This window comes from Phallusia mammillata, chromosome 6, assembly GCF_965637545.1.
Source record: "Phallusia mammillata chromosome 6, kaPhaMamm4.hap1.1, whole genome shotgun sequence".
NCBI classification, from domain to species: Eukaryota; Metazoa; Chordata; class Ascidiacea; order Phlebobranchia; family Ascidiidae; genus Phallusia; species Phallusia mammillata.
The window spans coordinates 13,403,089-13,419,278 of record NC_137257.1 but is presented as its reverse complement, the minus strand read 5'-3'; the positions used below and the strand labels follow the sequence as shown (position 1 = coordinate 13,419,278).

At 38.4% G+C, this 16,190-nt stretch overlaps 1 protein-coding gene across 1 annotated transcript; it reads left to right on the top strand.

Moving 5' to 3' along the window:
• Positions 1-12,089: 12,089 nt before the first annotated feature.
• Positions 12,090-16,178, top strand: LOC145233039 (uncharacterized). Its single transcript, XM_080097699.1, has 4 exons — positions 12,090-15,290; positions 15,440-15,485; positions 15,678-15,846; positions 15,904-16,178. The coding sequence occupies exons 1-4, from the start codon at positions 14,142-14,144 to the stop codon at positions 16,031-16,033; spliced, it is 1,494 nt and encodes a 497-aa protein (XP_079953825.1). The 5' UTR covers positions 12,090-14,141; the 3' UTR covers positions 16,034-16,178.
• The last annotated feature ends 12 nt before the right edge of the window (positions 16,179-16,190 follow it).

Below are 16,190 nucleotides of genomic sequence, written 5' to 3'. Positions count from 1 at the left end.
AATGTTGTTGTTTTTTTGTGCATTTATTCTTTTTCTTGCTTTTCATTTTTTTATTGACAATTTTTTTGCTCCCTGAGAGTTAAGAGCAGCTCCTATAGGAAGGAGACGACACTAACAAGACCAGGTTGGTCGTCACTTGTTGAGGCGAGGTGGGGCCTCTACATAGCAGAGCAAAAAAAGTGAAAAAAAAAAAAAAAAGGGGGGTCGAATACATGCGTCCTGTATTCGAATACTTTACGAATACCTGCATGCAGTTTTTTTTTCAAAGGTTTGGTTTGGATGACCGCTAAGTAGTTTTAAGAGACCGCAAGTGTTTCATTTAAATACCAAAAAATAGCCATATTTGTTTAAACGAATTATTTATTAGGCTACTGGCAGTGCACAATCACAGACCAAATTTATCAGGTTCTATCTCATGCAACAAAACAGATTCGCAATCCCGTTCCCATCCGCCAGCTTCCATTTCTTCGTTGTTTGCAGATTCCAACGCCTTCAATGCTCGCACTGTCACTGTTCGTCGGTCCTTTGTTTTTTGCCACTTCTCAGCTATCTTTTGTGCATCCTCTTCAGTGAGCTGCTCCGGACCGTTTATCGAAATGTTGATTAGAGCATTCAGGGTGATATCTAGTAGCCTATTTCGTTGGTTGGTTTTAACACGACATAGAGTCGAAAATCCTCGCTCTGGCCAGGCGGTTGCTAGAGGAATTGACAATGCAATGCAGCAAAGTCGATGAACCTCTGGAAACATTTGCTGGAATACGTTGTCTCGAGCAATTTTGCTGCAGACATCACCGGGATCTTGGCAGAACTCAAATTCTGACATTGTCATTCTATCTTTCAACGTTTGTTGGTCATTTAGTACTTTCAAAGTTTGTCTAGCAGGAACAATGTCAAATCTTCTGATAAGCAGCGAGAGATCATCATTCCCATAAAGCTGGCGCTGAGGGGTATCAAGAGGAATCTCATTAGCATCAAAGACTCGAAAAGCAGAGAGTACCTCAGGCTCAGGGAGACGTTCTTCGAAATTACAGAGCAGTGCCTCACAGTATGTTTCTGTGGTGAATCCCAGCAGTTTAAAATCATCTTCAAGAAGTGTATTTTGAGATCTTGGTAAAATTTTTGAAATCTTCTCCCAGTCAAGTTTTAGGCTGTTTAAAACCTGATCTGAATTGGCAATGCTCCTAATCTCTTTTTTGCATATTGAAAGTGCCGACTGCATGTGAGAAAAGTGAAAACTACCTTTTTGAAACAACAACGATAACTTGTTGAGATGGACCAAAGCAGCATTCAGCAAGTAAAGGGAGAAAAGAAAGCGTTTGGAGCAAATTAAATGAAGAATACCAACTGCTGTGCATCTTTCTTCTCGGTAGCAAAATATTGGAGCGTAGCGTGTACAGCAGGCAGTTCTGCTTTCATTGCGATTACAGCCTGACCATGAGATAGCCAGCGAGTACGGCAGGCTTTAACTAATTTTCGCGCAGACGAATCAATATCAACAGTTTGCATTTCTTGTAGTTGTGCGGTCTTGAGCGGCGAAATTGAAAAGTACTTCCACGTCTGGACTAAGCCACGTTCGCAATCCTGGATGTGTTGTAGCTCCTTTACCGTGTCCGTACATGCCAAGGCTAAGCGATGCGCATGGCAGTGCACTGTGTAGGTAATCGGATTTTGTGCAGTCAATTTCTGTGAGAGGGAATTTCGGCGGCCTATCATTGCAGCAGCTCCATCGCATGCAATAGCCACCTGTTTACCCACATCAAGACTGTAGTCAGCAGCGACCTCTTTCCAGAGTCGGAATAGGTTGGCAGCAGTTGCCCCGCGAGCGTCTATCCGACGGATATCCAAAAATGCAGTTGCCTGGCGTCCCTTTTTATTGACATACTAAACAAATGTAATATATTGCTGCAAAGTAGCAATATCGGTTGTCTAGTCGACCATGGTAGCCCAGCATAGGCTTTGCTTGACATCAGCAACGATGCGATCAGTCAGATGGTCGGAAATGAGCAAAATAAACTCCGTCACTGCTGTTGAACTGGTATGTCGCAGGTCACGAAGCCGGTCATTGTGACCAATGCGGTCAACCAGTGTTTGCAAGGAAGCAACTTTTCGATTCGCTACTTCCTCTTTCAGTACCCAGTAAATTAGGTGTACTCTCTCAGCCACTGTTTTGGTTTTATTTACCGTAATTTTCCAAGTATAGTGCGCCCCCGTGCATAATATGCACCCTAAAAATGGCATGTCGATGCTGGAAAAAAGCCTGTACCCATTTAAGTCCGTAAACGTAAAATTATTTCAGAAAAAAGATCATCTTTGGGAACAACCGGATGTTATTCTGCCGGTCAGTATCACTGCGCATGCGCTAGCAAACTCGATAGCGTGTTTCGGATTTGTGTAGGGTACATTGTGACAGCAAACGAGCAAGCGTCTGATACGAGAGCATTGTGTTCGTATGGAGCGTGTTTGTAGCGAACAGCAGAGAAGAAAGGAACAAGGCAAAGTGTTGTGAAATAAAATATTACCTGTAATACGCATTTTGTTATTTGCTGATTGTATTAAACTATCGCATTCATTGTCAGTCAAGAAGAGAAGAGGGCTATTATCCCTTCTTTGGCGAAATGACCAGAGCACAGTACAAACACACTTTCAGTATTTATTCAACCCAACAGTATCACATTAACTTGAACATATCACATTGACACTAACAAATCAATTACATCAAAGAGTCGACCTGCCACTATGTACAATTGCAGCTACCTGCCACCTTTCACAATCAAAGTTGACCTGCCACCCTACCATCCTACTTAATGAAGATAATCCTCTTAAAGCTTCTTGCACCTCAATAATTGCTGTCCCGAGTACTACTTAGCACATTCTTTCACAACATGACAATAAGAGGACAATACATAAATCAATACTCTAAAATCCATTGAACGAATCGTCAGAGTCTGAATCTGACCCTTTGAAGAGGTTTTGCAAAGCTTGCAGCTGATTCTGATCATCAGCGTACATCTCCTCATCCAGTATGCAATCCTCATCTTCCTCCTCCTCCTCTACTTCCCGCGGTGCAACCTGATCCTCCCACAGAATGTCATCTTCGGTGCCATCCATTTTGTTTGTGAGGCAGCACTTTTTGAATCCCTTGATGATGATGTTGGGATCAAGCTCTTCCCACGCTTCCTTAATCCAAGTGGCTATGGTCGGGAGCTCCACCTTCTTTAAATTCCCTCCTGCTGTGAACTGGTGTTGCCCACTCGCCATCCACTCATTCCATCGCCGCCGCATGTATGTCTTGAAAGGTTTGTTGCAGGAGACGTCCATTACCTGCAACTGCGATGTCATACCACCGGGAATTATGACGAAATCCGTTCTGTTTTCTTTTAAGATGTCCTTGATGGCTGGCATCCTGTGGCAGCGGAAGACATCCAACACAAGCATTCTTCTTTTGATGGATGGATTTGCGCACCAGACAGTCTTCAGCCAGTCTTTGGTCAGTGCATCGTCCATCCATCCTTTGCTCTGGCACCTGACAATCACACCAGAAGGCCACACTACGTTCTTAGGGAGGGTTTTTCTTTTGAATATTATATAGGGCCGCATTTTCTTCCCATCCCCATATGCCCCTAGCATAACCGTGAACCTGTTCTTTTCGTTACCAGACGATTTAATTGTTACAGTGCCTGTTCCCTTGAAGGCCATGGTCTGACTTGCCGGTAAATCAAACGTGAGTGGAGTCTGATCAGCATTAGCAATATCCTTTACCTCGTAGTCATAACCCTTTCTTAATCCAATCACGTATTTCTGAAACTTCGACAGCTTGTCCTCATAGTCCTGTGGCAATTTTTGCGCCACTGAAGTCCTCCTCCTAATTGAAATGTCATTGCGCCTCATGAATAAGTAGCACCACTTTGGAGAGGCTCTGAAGTTTGAATGTGGGTGGTCTCTCTTTATCCATTTCATAGCCAAAATTCTAATCTCAATAGTGCTGATGGCTATTCCACCAGCTCTTTTCTCCCCAATGAACTCCACTAATTGTTCCTCTACATCTGGATACTGTGCTTTCTTTCCTCTTCCAGGTGCTCTTGCTGAATCCTTCGCTGTATCAATTTGATTTTTTTTCTTCCTCCAGAGCAGTGGTTCTTAACCTGGGGTTCGTGGACCCCAAAGGGGTCCATGAGATGGTTTCAGGGGGTCCACGGAGGGAAATATTATAAGTATCATTAACCAACAGAAGAATATTTTTAAGTATCTCAACCGTTTTTACAATCCTGCATATGAGTGCACGCTGTTAATTACACCTTAATTATGCCAAGAACAATTACTTTTTGTGATTGTCTTCCCTATTGTGACATCATAACACAAATGGACAATAGACTTCATAGGACGTGATTTGTGAAATTATATACACCATAAATATTATCAATTAGATGCGTTGGCCACTACAATACAGAAACGTCATTGAATTTAAAGGACTGTGAAGGCGGATTTAAATGCTTCAAAAGCATGACAGGGTATAATGCAAGAAGCGTGAAACATAAAAAGACCTATCGTAAATTGCGTTGGGGGTCCGCAGACTTACAAAATTCAGAAAAGGGGTCCGTGACTACAAAAAGGTTAAGAACCACTGCTCCAGAGTCTTATGTTTGATTCATTGACATCAAATTTGCGCGCAGCTGCCCTATTGCTTAATTTTTCTGCCACTTTAATGACTTTCTTTTGAAATTCTATACTATAACTTGCTCTCTTAACCATCTTGATGAAACTGCTAATTAAAGTGTGAATTGAAACCAGAGACTGCACACTGCCTTTTTATCTTAAGATCGGTTCCGCTTGAACGCGCCCAGTAAGATTGCATCGTTTACAATGGAAAAGGATAGGAAAAAGTTGTGTTGTCGTCGTTTTTTTCGTGTTTACGTGAAGCGTAGGCTTTTGACTTAAATTTTATTGATTGATACATCAACTTGACTACTTCAAAAAAAAAAATGTGTCGTCAATTATGAATTTTACTGACTAAGTGTGTTGGGCAGGATGGCTGAATGTGATGGGCGATTGACAACAAACAAGAAGAAAGGTCTGATTTCAAGTTTTATTTCGAGGCAGATTTTCTTCAAAAATTGTTGTACCCATGCATAATGCGCACCCCAGATTTTAGGACAATAAATTAAGTAAATTTTGCGCATTATCCACGGAAAATTACGGTAATACACGATCTTGATACTTTGTGTGAAATAGCGAGACACGTTGGTTCTGTTCCAGTTTAACTGCTTGCTGATGTTGCTCCGAGCTCAGATGCATATCCAGACGAGAGGGGCGCTGAGGTCTGGCGGGTACGCTGGTGTAAACATCAGCAAACTTGCCTCGGCCAGTGATAGCTACTGGATGCTTAGAGCAAAGCAAACATATTATGCCTCCGTCAGCATGGAGGGTGAACACGTTCATTCGTAGAGCATCATGAAAACCTTTCAGTTTAATCCACGATTGAAATATCTTGTTGGATGGTGCAGCTGGAACAGTCGTCGACGATGCAACAGGAAGAGTCGACTGCTCTTGAACATTTTCAGCAAAATTGCGGTCATTCAGTAAAACACAATCAGAACTTGTGGTGCTGTTGGCAGATGCGGTTTCGGGGGTTAAAGCAGCAGTACGTGTTTTCGGTTTGCTAGAAAAGACATGCTTTATACTTCGATTGTTAGGTTTATCAGAGGATAAGCGTTTACGCTGCGACATTTTCACCTGAAATAACTCACAAAAACTTAAAATTTTTAAGTTACAAAATAGAACAGGGGTGCAAAAATGCGGTCGCACGGTCGCGCCGCGCGACCAATAAACTTGCGTGCGCGACCGCAGTTTGTAGTCACAATTAAAGGTGGTCTATATTTTTTTAATTAATTCTCAGAAATATTTTTAGAATAATAGTAAAGTACTGACGAAGTGGCACAATTAGCAGAAAAATAGAGAGTAGGCAACGATCTACCAATATTGTTTTCGCGAAAAACACGCTTGAGTCAAGCCGCGACCGAATTACTTGAGTAGCTTATTTTATGAGGCACTATCGCGATGCTACGGTAACTGTGTAAAAAGTGTCATCACCAATTGACATGACGTGACTGTCATCAGTTGAAGTAGTGATTTCCGCACACGTTTTTACAACCTAAAAAGAACATTTACTTTTCACTCTAATAATAAGCATTCTTACACATTGGGCGCGAATGTGATGCTAATCGTCGTGGGTATGGTGCAATCGCACACGTGTCTCAAAAAGAATTTGCAACGCACATGCACTCAACAACACGTCACTCACGCCGCGACGCAATATTTTGGCAAAAAAAGTTTGCCACAAAAAAAGCTGAGGTCATAATTTCAAATCTTCGTATGATGCGTCGTATAACACAAATCAATACATGTTGTTGTATTTAGGGTTAGCCCGATAATACAGTATTACCTGATGCTATGTGTAGCATCGCTACTCATTCGATACTTATGTGGCATCGGAACAAATACCGATACATTTATACACGAGTAAAACGTGCTTTAGTCTGGTATTTGTGCAACTAAGTTTGCAAACAGTCACTTCACACGGACTTTTGACTCAGTTGCCATTGTAACGCAATCTCTGCGTCAAGTTTGGACGTTTGCTGTTTGTATCTGAGAACATGTAAGACGAGCCGAAAGACCGATTTGCCGAATCAGCAATTTTAACAACGATTCGTCAGGCGTCGGGTTAAAAACTGGATATACGGCAAGCCCCAATTCCAAAACCTATGCCAATAGGCTATGCAGTGATGTTACCGAAGCACAATGCTCCACAACCTGCCGCCGTATGCGTACTCGGGAGACGAATTAGTGCGGCCACGAAACTGTATGTGGAAGTATATGTGTTGGCTGTAACGCGTTGATTTAAACTTAATTTTAGGCTATAAAACTGGTATAAATAGATTATTCGGGGCTACTAGGGTGATCTCGGTAGCAATACGTGACAGATTTTTTGGTACGCTATTGTGTGCAAACAATGTCAAATGTCAGGCAACAAACAACTTAACAATTTAGATAGTGGCGTCATTAACAATTGAAACAAATCATTAAGCTGTTCAGTTCAATCTATGGATTAGGCATAAATTTTCAGGTCCAAGCAAATGGGATATTGTGAAATAAATCAAAATTCTTTAAATCACTAAATTATAAAAAATTTGAGTCATTTGGTGGCCGTTTGTAAAATAGGAACCTGCGATACGGCTATTAGTGGCGAAATGGTTGTACATTAGGTGGAAAAAGACACATACACAAAAACGTATGCGCTACTAAATTTTTTTGCGCGCTACCAGATTCCGAAAAAATTTTTGCACCCCTGAAATAGAAAGAGTATTTAAGAAATAGCCTATTCTAAATTTTATTGCATTGCAAAAACAATCTTTCTATCTCAAAAATGCTCAAGATAGCGACTGTCACGTCTTCCTTTTCTTTTACCAGGAAAGAGATCGCTGATCAATTAACGACTGAATAGTTCTACTTCTGAGATCGCTGATCAAAATCTTCAGAGAACTGGCAAAAAGGGCGATGTAATCTACAATAGCACTTGCAAATAACGCATTAAAACTTGATAGCAACTGTCAGCACTTCAACGTATTTCTTAATTTCTGTCCTTCCTCTCTTTTACACTCAAAATATGCCGCCTTATATAATGCCAAAAATATTCTCCCACCTACGAGAAGCTTCGGTTAAGTTACGTCACAAACAATTGTTAAAACTAAACGTCAGGTTGAGTAAATACGTTTATGACATCATAAGCTTCATAATATTCAGTTTAAGTCAGAGAAGAGTCCAGAAGGAATAGAATTAACTCGAATCTAGGTTTCGCAAAAAAAGCAATTATTACGTTATTTCTGATTTCAAAGGTTACTTTAGGACAAACTTTAATCTCTAAAGATGCGGTTCAAACCTAGGCATTTAAACTACATACAATCAACGCAACATAAAATGAATTATTCGACAAGGCACAGCTTAAATGATTGTGACAGCGACCAAACAGCCTGCCCAACACGGCCGCCAAACAAGTTTGCTGCACAATTAAACAAAGTGTGCTTCTTGGCTTCCGCTTGTTATGTTTCCACACGTAAAAACTGATCATTATGCGCCATAAATCAAAAATAAACATTGACGAGTATCGAAGGTGCACTTCTTTTGTGAATAACTCTTTGATTCAGCTGTTAGCTGTACCTCCACTTATTCTTTTTTTCCGGACGTGAACTATTGATCGTAGGCTATATTCGTATTATCGACAAGACATAGCGAGAAACAACCATTATTTTTCTACTGTAGTTGCAAGTCCAAATTTTGGGAAACCGCTGGAGAAATTTGGGGGACCGTTTCGGAAACATTCGCAACATCGAGCAAGCAAGATTTGACAAAGAAACTATATGTCCTTCTATATTTCCACTTAAGACAGCATTTTCGGAGGAAAGTCAAAACAAGGAAATTTGATGTACTGGCTGGGTGTTATACCAACCAAATAGAGATGTCATAATGGTAATGGCAGTAAATAGTACAACCATAGTATACTAACATGGTAGTCCAGCTCCTCTTTTCCTCTTGTTTCTTTTATTATCCTGCGCATTTCGGTTACGCATGACTAACACTGCACGTCGCCTGAAGTTTTGTACGAGGTACGTGGTAAACAGCTAGTTTTTAAAAGCCGCTGGCGACAAATCCGTGTCTGTATTGAAGTTTTTTAGTTATTGGGTTTATTTTTTAATGTATGTAGAGCTATTAAAACGTTTTTAGCTTTCAATTGTATGAACTCTTTGAAGTGTATTTTTAAAAACTTATAGACAGGCATCTTTTTTGTAGAAATTGCTTTAAAATTGAGGCAATGAACCGAATTGGCGAGGCAAGGTTTTTCAGCATGTTACTACACTAGCAAACATGGCCTGTGTCTTGTCATCAGGTGCACTGATGAGACCTTGTCAAAACAGTGAGCAGTATTTGCAGCTTACGTATCATCTATCTATTGGCTTATTAATCATATTGCCATCACTTTGGTTCCCCAGCAGTTGCTTAATGAGGCATTAAAATCAGTTGTGTTCTGTGGTTTATACCCATTTGTGGTATTGAATAGATTTTGGTGAGGCATCATTTTTTGTAATTTGAAAAAAGAAGCACATTGTGCAGAAAGTACAGACACTTTTGACAGTTTTATTTTGACATATTTTTTCAGAGCCCCTTTTTTGGGTTTCCTTGGTAGACCTTTGGAACATTTTAGAAAAGAGCTTTTCGGCAAACGTGAACGACAAGACACAAATAAATAAATCCACGAATATTAAAACCTGTACTGACCCAGTGGGTAGACAATTAAACACACTCCGTTATCTGACTCTAATAAACAAACAAACTATTGCTGTCGAAACAAAACTAAAAAGACGCAAAACTAAATTAACGTTCCCACATTATATTTCAATAAACCATGCCACGAGAGCGCCAATTGCGGCTAAACACGCAACACAAAAGTCACCGCGCCAAGAATCAACTGTGAGATATCAATTCCAATGCGTACTTTAGTCACTCTGGTCACTCTTATGATAACTCTAGGTAACTTTAGATAACTGATTTTAAGTCTAAAATACGTCTATATTTATAGCGTTCAGGTCATATCTCGTTATCACCGGCATAGTCGTAAAACGTACGCCCGAGAAGATTAACTGTGTTCTAAACCGTAATTATACTTTAAATTGCTTATAGAATTGTCAAGTGTAACATGGCTGGAAGCAGTTTAAGACATTGCTTCACGTTAACACGTAAGGGGACGATAAAACGATAGCCTTAAGCAGTAATTGACCGATGCATTAATAAGTAAAACAGGTTTCAACAGTTAACAGCCGGTCAAGCTTTTGTGTAGAAAAAGGCGAGTTATGAACGGGGTTGACCGTGATGATATGACACGACAATTACACGAATTAAAATGTTTTGAATTAAAAAGTCCAAAGTCCGATACAAACCTATTGGGTACTCTCTCTTTATCCATATCAACTTCCAGAATATCACATGTCCTATTTTGGAAACTTTCATAATGAAGATCATGGAAAAACTTTTGCAATACACAAAAAAGTCTAGCTTGTTGGTTGGCCACAAAACCATTTCTCAAGCATTTCAGGTACACACTTTGTAAAAGTTGCAGCAACTCTGATGAAGGATAAGTGAGATCTCCAGGGTTTTGCTCCATTGAAGAAATCAGCTTGCCCTGCTGTGATTGCATGGTGGGCAACTTGCGAACAATTTTGCTTACTTTTGTAAAATTGTTTTTTGCCATGAACAAAACATCACCTTCCAAATACTCTAAACTCTATGTTACCAATCACACCATTTAACTGTTTTATCTGCACCAGTTTAACACTTGTTTATGATGTCTAGCAATTGTTTTCGTACCTTGAATTTTTTTCAAATAAACTTTTTGCTTCACAGCACTCTTTTGCTTCGTTTCTCATCTAATCAGTTCTTTTATGAAAAATCTGCCGCTTGTTGACAGTTTGAAATGAGCTACTTGGGAAAAAAAATATGGTCTTCGTTTAAGCTTGACTTTTCGTCCGTCCGAATCGAGTTCCTGGTCGGGGTCAAAGTCGTTAAATACCAGTTCATTAAAAATGCAGTCAGTTTGGCAAAGTTCAATTTTCACCAGACTTTAGATTAATCAGTAACAAGCTTTATGCACCCTTGAATATGTTAGGTAAAACCACGCTCAAATCACTTCAACGCGTTTAAAGGACTAAAAGGCAAAAAAAAACCAGTAAATTCTCCCCATCAGCACAATTCCAACCAAACGTAGCAATATTACACATGGTAGATGCATAAAACCGACCACGCACGCTCAGTTTTGTCATTTTCCTGCTCCTAAAGCACCCAACTCAATGCAAGCAACCGACAAGCGTACAGAGTTAATCAAGCGTGACGGTAACAATAGCTGGACTACCATGTTAGTATACTATGGTACAACGAAGTAACATCAGTTGCAAATGATTCCATTGCTTGCATCCATATTCATTGTTGCTTATACAAACAGCTAGCAAATTAAAGATGTAACTTTCGACAGTAATTTTTTCAAAATTGACAACATTACAGAATGACACTGAATGTGAGTTTCAAGTATTTTACCTGTTTTTAATGTATTGATTTCTGTGACTTAAAAAGTAACTATGAATATAATGTTTCAGTTTAATTTCAAAGATATATCAACTGATCTTCACCGTCACATGGTTTGACTAAATAAATAGTACCAAGATATGTGTATCTTATTTAGCACATCTAAAGAAAGAATTCAGAATTTCTTTTTCTGATTAGATCAGATTTATATCATTGACAGCTAAATTAACTGAATAAATAGCCATCTTCCAAAGTAATAAATCATCAGAGGCTGCTATCCTATGTGAACCAAAAGATTCTAAAATGGTAAAAAATGATTTCACAAGTCTTTTGATTCATTGTATTTCTAAACACACCCAGTATGTCAACGGATTGCATGATATATATTAACTTGGAATAAACAAACACTTTATTGTTGAAAATGGAAAAATAGAATTTTACAACTATTGGCAATGCATTAAACAAAACAATATTGAAATACTGTTTGAAAATTGATGTAAAGTCACCAAATATGTAAGCAATAAAAAGTATGATGCTTTTATAGTTGTTACAAGTAGACCTTTTGGCAGTAGAATAAAAAGAAAATTTTTCTTTGAAATGATGCATTCCAATTTTAACACTTTCTCACATGCGTTGCTCAGAAAGTCCAACTATAGCATCATAAGTTGAAGCCAAACGGGACATGTGCAATCAACTCCTCTTTTTTGGTTTTGCCTATTCCTCTTTAAAATTAACAATTTTCCTTGTTCAATACAACCTATACATCTCTACAACAACTGAAAGGTGTGGAATTAGGATCTGTACAAATGTATCAGTAAGTAAACCAATCAACACCTCGAGCATTTAATTCTTCATAGCAGCATACCATATATTGTCACCATTTGTTGACTTTGGGTCATAGATGTATGTTTGGAACGATACTCACTGTATTAACATAACATAGCTCAACTCCTGCAATAATACACTTGTGGTGTATCGTGTATTACAGAACAAATAAGCGCAAATATCATGCGAGTTACTGTGATTGCATGAACGTTGTATTTCGTCATCGTCACCTTATCAGTGCTCGACCTCGATTGTCATTTGTCGCTATTTAACACCTTTTACCATCTGTACAGTTACGTCATCGTCACCTTTCTCATTATATACGTTCATGTGTGTTGTAACGATACCAGAGACAAGCTTTCTCTCTATCAGAGAGACAAGCTTTCTCTCTATCAGAGAGACAAGCTCTCTCTCTACGAGAGACGCTAACATCTCTCACTTAATACAGAACGTATAGCTCTTTTAACGCAATAAACTAACTCTAAGGTCTAACGCCGTCCTCATAATCGGACTAAGCCCAGACAAGCAGTATATCAGATAGCCAGGGACTTAAAGTATAAACATCTACAGCGAAAGATACTTCTGTAGTAATAAGTACGACGTCATCAGGACCAGCCCCTACACACTCAAGAAGAATCAGATCTAGCAAGTGATTGTTCGCTATAGTCACTAAAGAAGAATCAGATCTAGCAAGTGATTGTTCGCCTCAAGAATCAGATCTAGCAAGTGATTGTTCGCTATAGTCACTAAAAAGGCATGAATCAACACAAAAGAACATGGTACAAATCATGTAAATTATTAACAAACATCTGTATTTACAATATAAATATATTTTAAAAGCAAAACTAACAACCATTTTTCTCACAAACATGACCCAGACATTTTTTGAAATTACCTTCTGGACAGGTGTAAAGGTGGCTGGACACAGGATCCGTTTCGGTCCGTTTTCGTCCGTCATGCGTATACGCGCGTAAATCTCGGTCCGTCGCCTTCCGTCGACGTGTAAACACAGAATCCGAACCATGCGTTTTGTCCGAAAACGGACGTTAACGCAAGGCCATCCGAACAAATAGAACATGTTCTATTTTTTCGGACGATACGCATGCGATTTTTGATCAAGTGGTAGAGCAAACTGAGAGATATCTCGAGATGGCTTGAATAGCATCACACTGTAAAAAAATTTCGTGCATTTACATACATTTTTGCCGTTTTTTGTAGGTATTCTTTTGTTACGTAATTTTATGTTAAATCACGCAAAAAAGTTGGCGTATGTAACTTGATTTAAGGTTATTTTACATAAATGATATGTGATTTTTAAATACAAAATCTCGGTTTTGCGCTAAAACAAAAACCTTTGTTAAACGTTTGCAAAACCATTCTTTAGTTCGACAAAATATTACGTATAGAGCATTATCATTTTGGTTTAGATTATTTAATTTCGAGTTTATTCATGCGTAAAAAGCATGGTCACATCCGGGACCTTTGAGAATTTGGATGATGCAATGTCGGATGCCGTTTTGAGGCCTTTTTGTGCGTAGGTTGGTTGCGAAAGGTAGGAAAGTATTTTTTGACGTATTTGCTAAAAGTTACCTCCTGATGTTACTGTAATTATATGGGTTACAATGTTGATTTATAACAGGTGTAACTACAGTGTGTAGGTGTAGACTTTTTCTAAACATTACGATGTTGCCAACTTGCAGCATTTATAAACACTCCTCTATAACTGGTGAAGAATATTTTAATCATATGAGAAGCCACAGATACGTGCGAAACGCTCAGTTTCACTGCTTTCTTGGCAAATGTCCAGCAGTATACACCAACTTTAATTCTTTTCAAAGTCATGTAAAAAGAAAGCACAAGGGCAGTTGTACAAATGTTACTTTGTAGTACTGGCATGCATAGCTTGTTAGAAAGTACCAAACATTTTAGGTTAATAAAATGTGAAGATTTGTTTGACTATTATCCCTTGCAAGCATATGTAATTGGTGGCCAAAAGTTTTTATCCACAAAGCATGTACTTTTCCACAGTGTAGTTTAGATGTACATAGATTATATTGTAAGACAAAAGTGTTAGGTATGCTGTTTGTTATCATTTGCTTACTTCGGTGGTGTTACAAGTTTTTTTTCCCGTATTGCAGGTCTTTTATAGGTTGTAACATTTGGGAAATTATCTGTATAGTGTACAACTGACAATGGAAGAGAGTGATAGTGACACAATACCAATTGAGCAGAACATTTTAGATGTCCTTGATGAAAGTAAAGTACAAATGTCTGAACAAACTAAGCAAAATTTAGTTGACTTCATGGTTGAAATGGGTACCTTCTCAGTGAAAGATATGATGTATATATCTGATGAAGATCTTGCACCTTTTCTTTTACCAATTCAGCGAAGAAAGTTATTGTCCTGTATTCATCTAAAGTTCAACAACAATAAAATTCAAGATATTTTCTCAGATCAGAACTCTGATGTCCAAGCAATACAAGTCTCCTCCAGAAAAGATGATTCACCTGTTCCACAGTTCAATGCTGCAATCGATTACAAAATAAACGAAGAAAAACTTCCCATCTCTATTGTCACATGTTTGCAAGAAAAAAAGAGATTATCACCCTCAGAACGTAGGCTTTTAGTAAGGATTATGTCAGATGACATTTTGATGAAGTTTAAATACCCCGGAAGAAAGATTTTGCGAATTATCGCAAATAACTTAGTCTTAAAGTATCCAAAGTCATTGGCTGATTATGGATTTAATCAAGAGTTTTTGGGAGATGGGTGTGGTTCTTTCATCCTCCAACTTGAAAATAGTTTGTCCAATAGTCGACGTCATGGCCAAAAGAGGTTGGCAGAATCCTCTGCTTCTGAAAGCGAACCAAGCACCTCGAGAAAAAAACAAGGATGCAACTTGTCACAAGATGAATTGGAAAGTTTACGAGTTACGCTTGTAGCAAAGTTTCAAACACTTGGAAGTGTCGATGAAGAAGCCATTTCTCTTCTTCAAAGAAGCTTTACTGGAGTTAGATCCCAAATTAACTCTCAAAAGTTTCAAGTATCAGCTTTGCTAAAGGGATGGCCCATTCTATTCACAAAAATTGGTCTGTCAGTGCACTTTGAACAACTTGTCGGAAAGAGCTTAAAAAACTTTACAGATAATTTGTGCAAAACTATGTCAAACTTCCAAATGTATATGCAGTCTCTTCAAATTAAGAACAAGGGTATCAAAACTGTAATCAAAGAAATAAATGCCGCCAAATCTGTTACCAAAGATTCTCAACCTAAAGTTATTGGAATGCTTACATTACTTACACATTACTTTGGAGAGCACATCAACGCACTTGTTTTAAAGGTAATTAGAAAACCATTTGGATCAAAATGAAGAACCCTATAAACTGAATAGGTTTAAAATAAGGCCCTGATCTTAAATAAACATCATTGGTAAAATGTTGACAAGAAATATCATTATTCAGTACCATTAACATCAAAATTTTGTTTTAGGAGGGAGTTTCCAGTCTCCTTGTTACACTATGTATCATCAGTAAAGGTAAATTTGTATTTGTTCTACTGTCAGTCATAGCTAGTGCAAATTGATTTCATGCAGCAAATTCCTTGCAATGACTTAGACTACTCTAACTTTGTTTGGTTTTTTGACTTCCTACCTATGTAGTTTTACTGTCCACAGTTCATGGATTGTTATTCAATTGCATAACTCCAGTCTCAAATTTGATTTTTTTAGGTTCAACCATATACACTGGCAATGGCTATGACATTGCAGTAGACAAGCAAATTATCATCAAAGATGTTGGAATGGCCGCTGATGCACTTGCCATCCTGTTTGCTTCATTTTACATTTTCAACATTCAATATCCTTCCATGTGCGCTGTTACATTGGAGTTTTTGCAATGGTATGATATGCATTTTTATTTCCATAATACTTTAATCTAAATGTTGTTTGTATGTAGGTCTATTGCTGAAATAAGACCAACTGGTAACAAACTGGAAAAGGCTGGAAGAAACAAAAGTAGAATGAATGGAATCCATGCCAAAGTGACCACACTTGTTAACAACATAAACGACTTCTGTGCTCTGTGAACATTTTAATGCTCTATAAACATTACATCAATGAGCGCAATTTTCGTTGCTTGGTTACTTTTGTGTAAACTGTGTTGCGTTGTAAAGGTGATCGAAATATATTGCTTACAACGAATGCTGTTAATTGTAAACATTTATTATTTAGGTTCAATAGGTA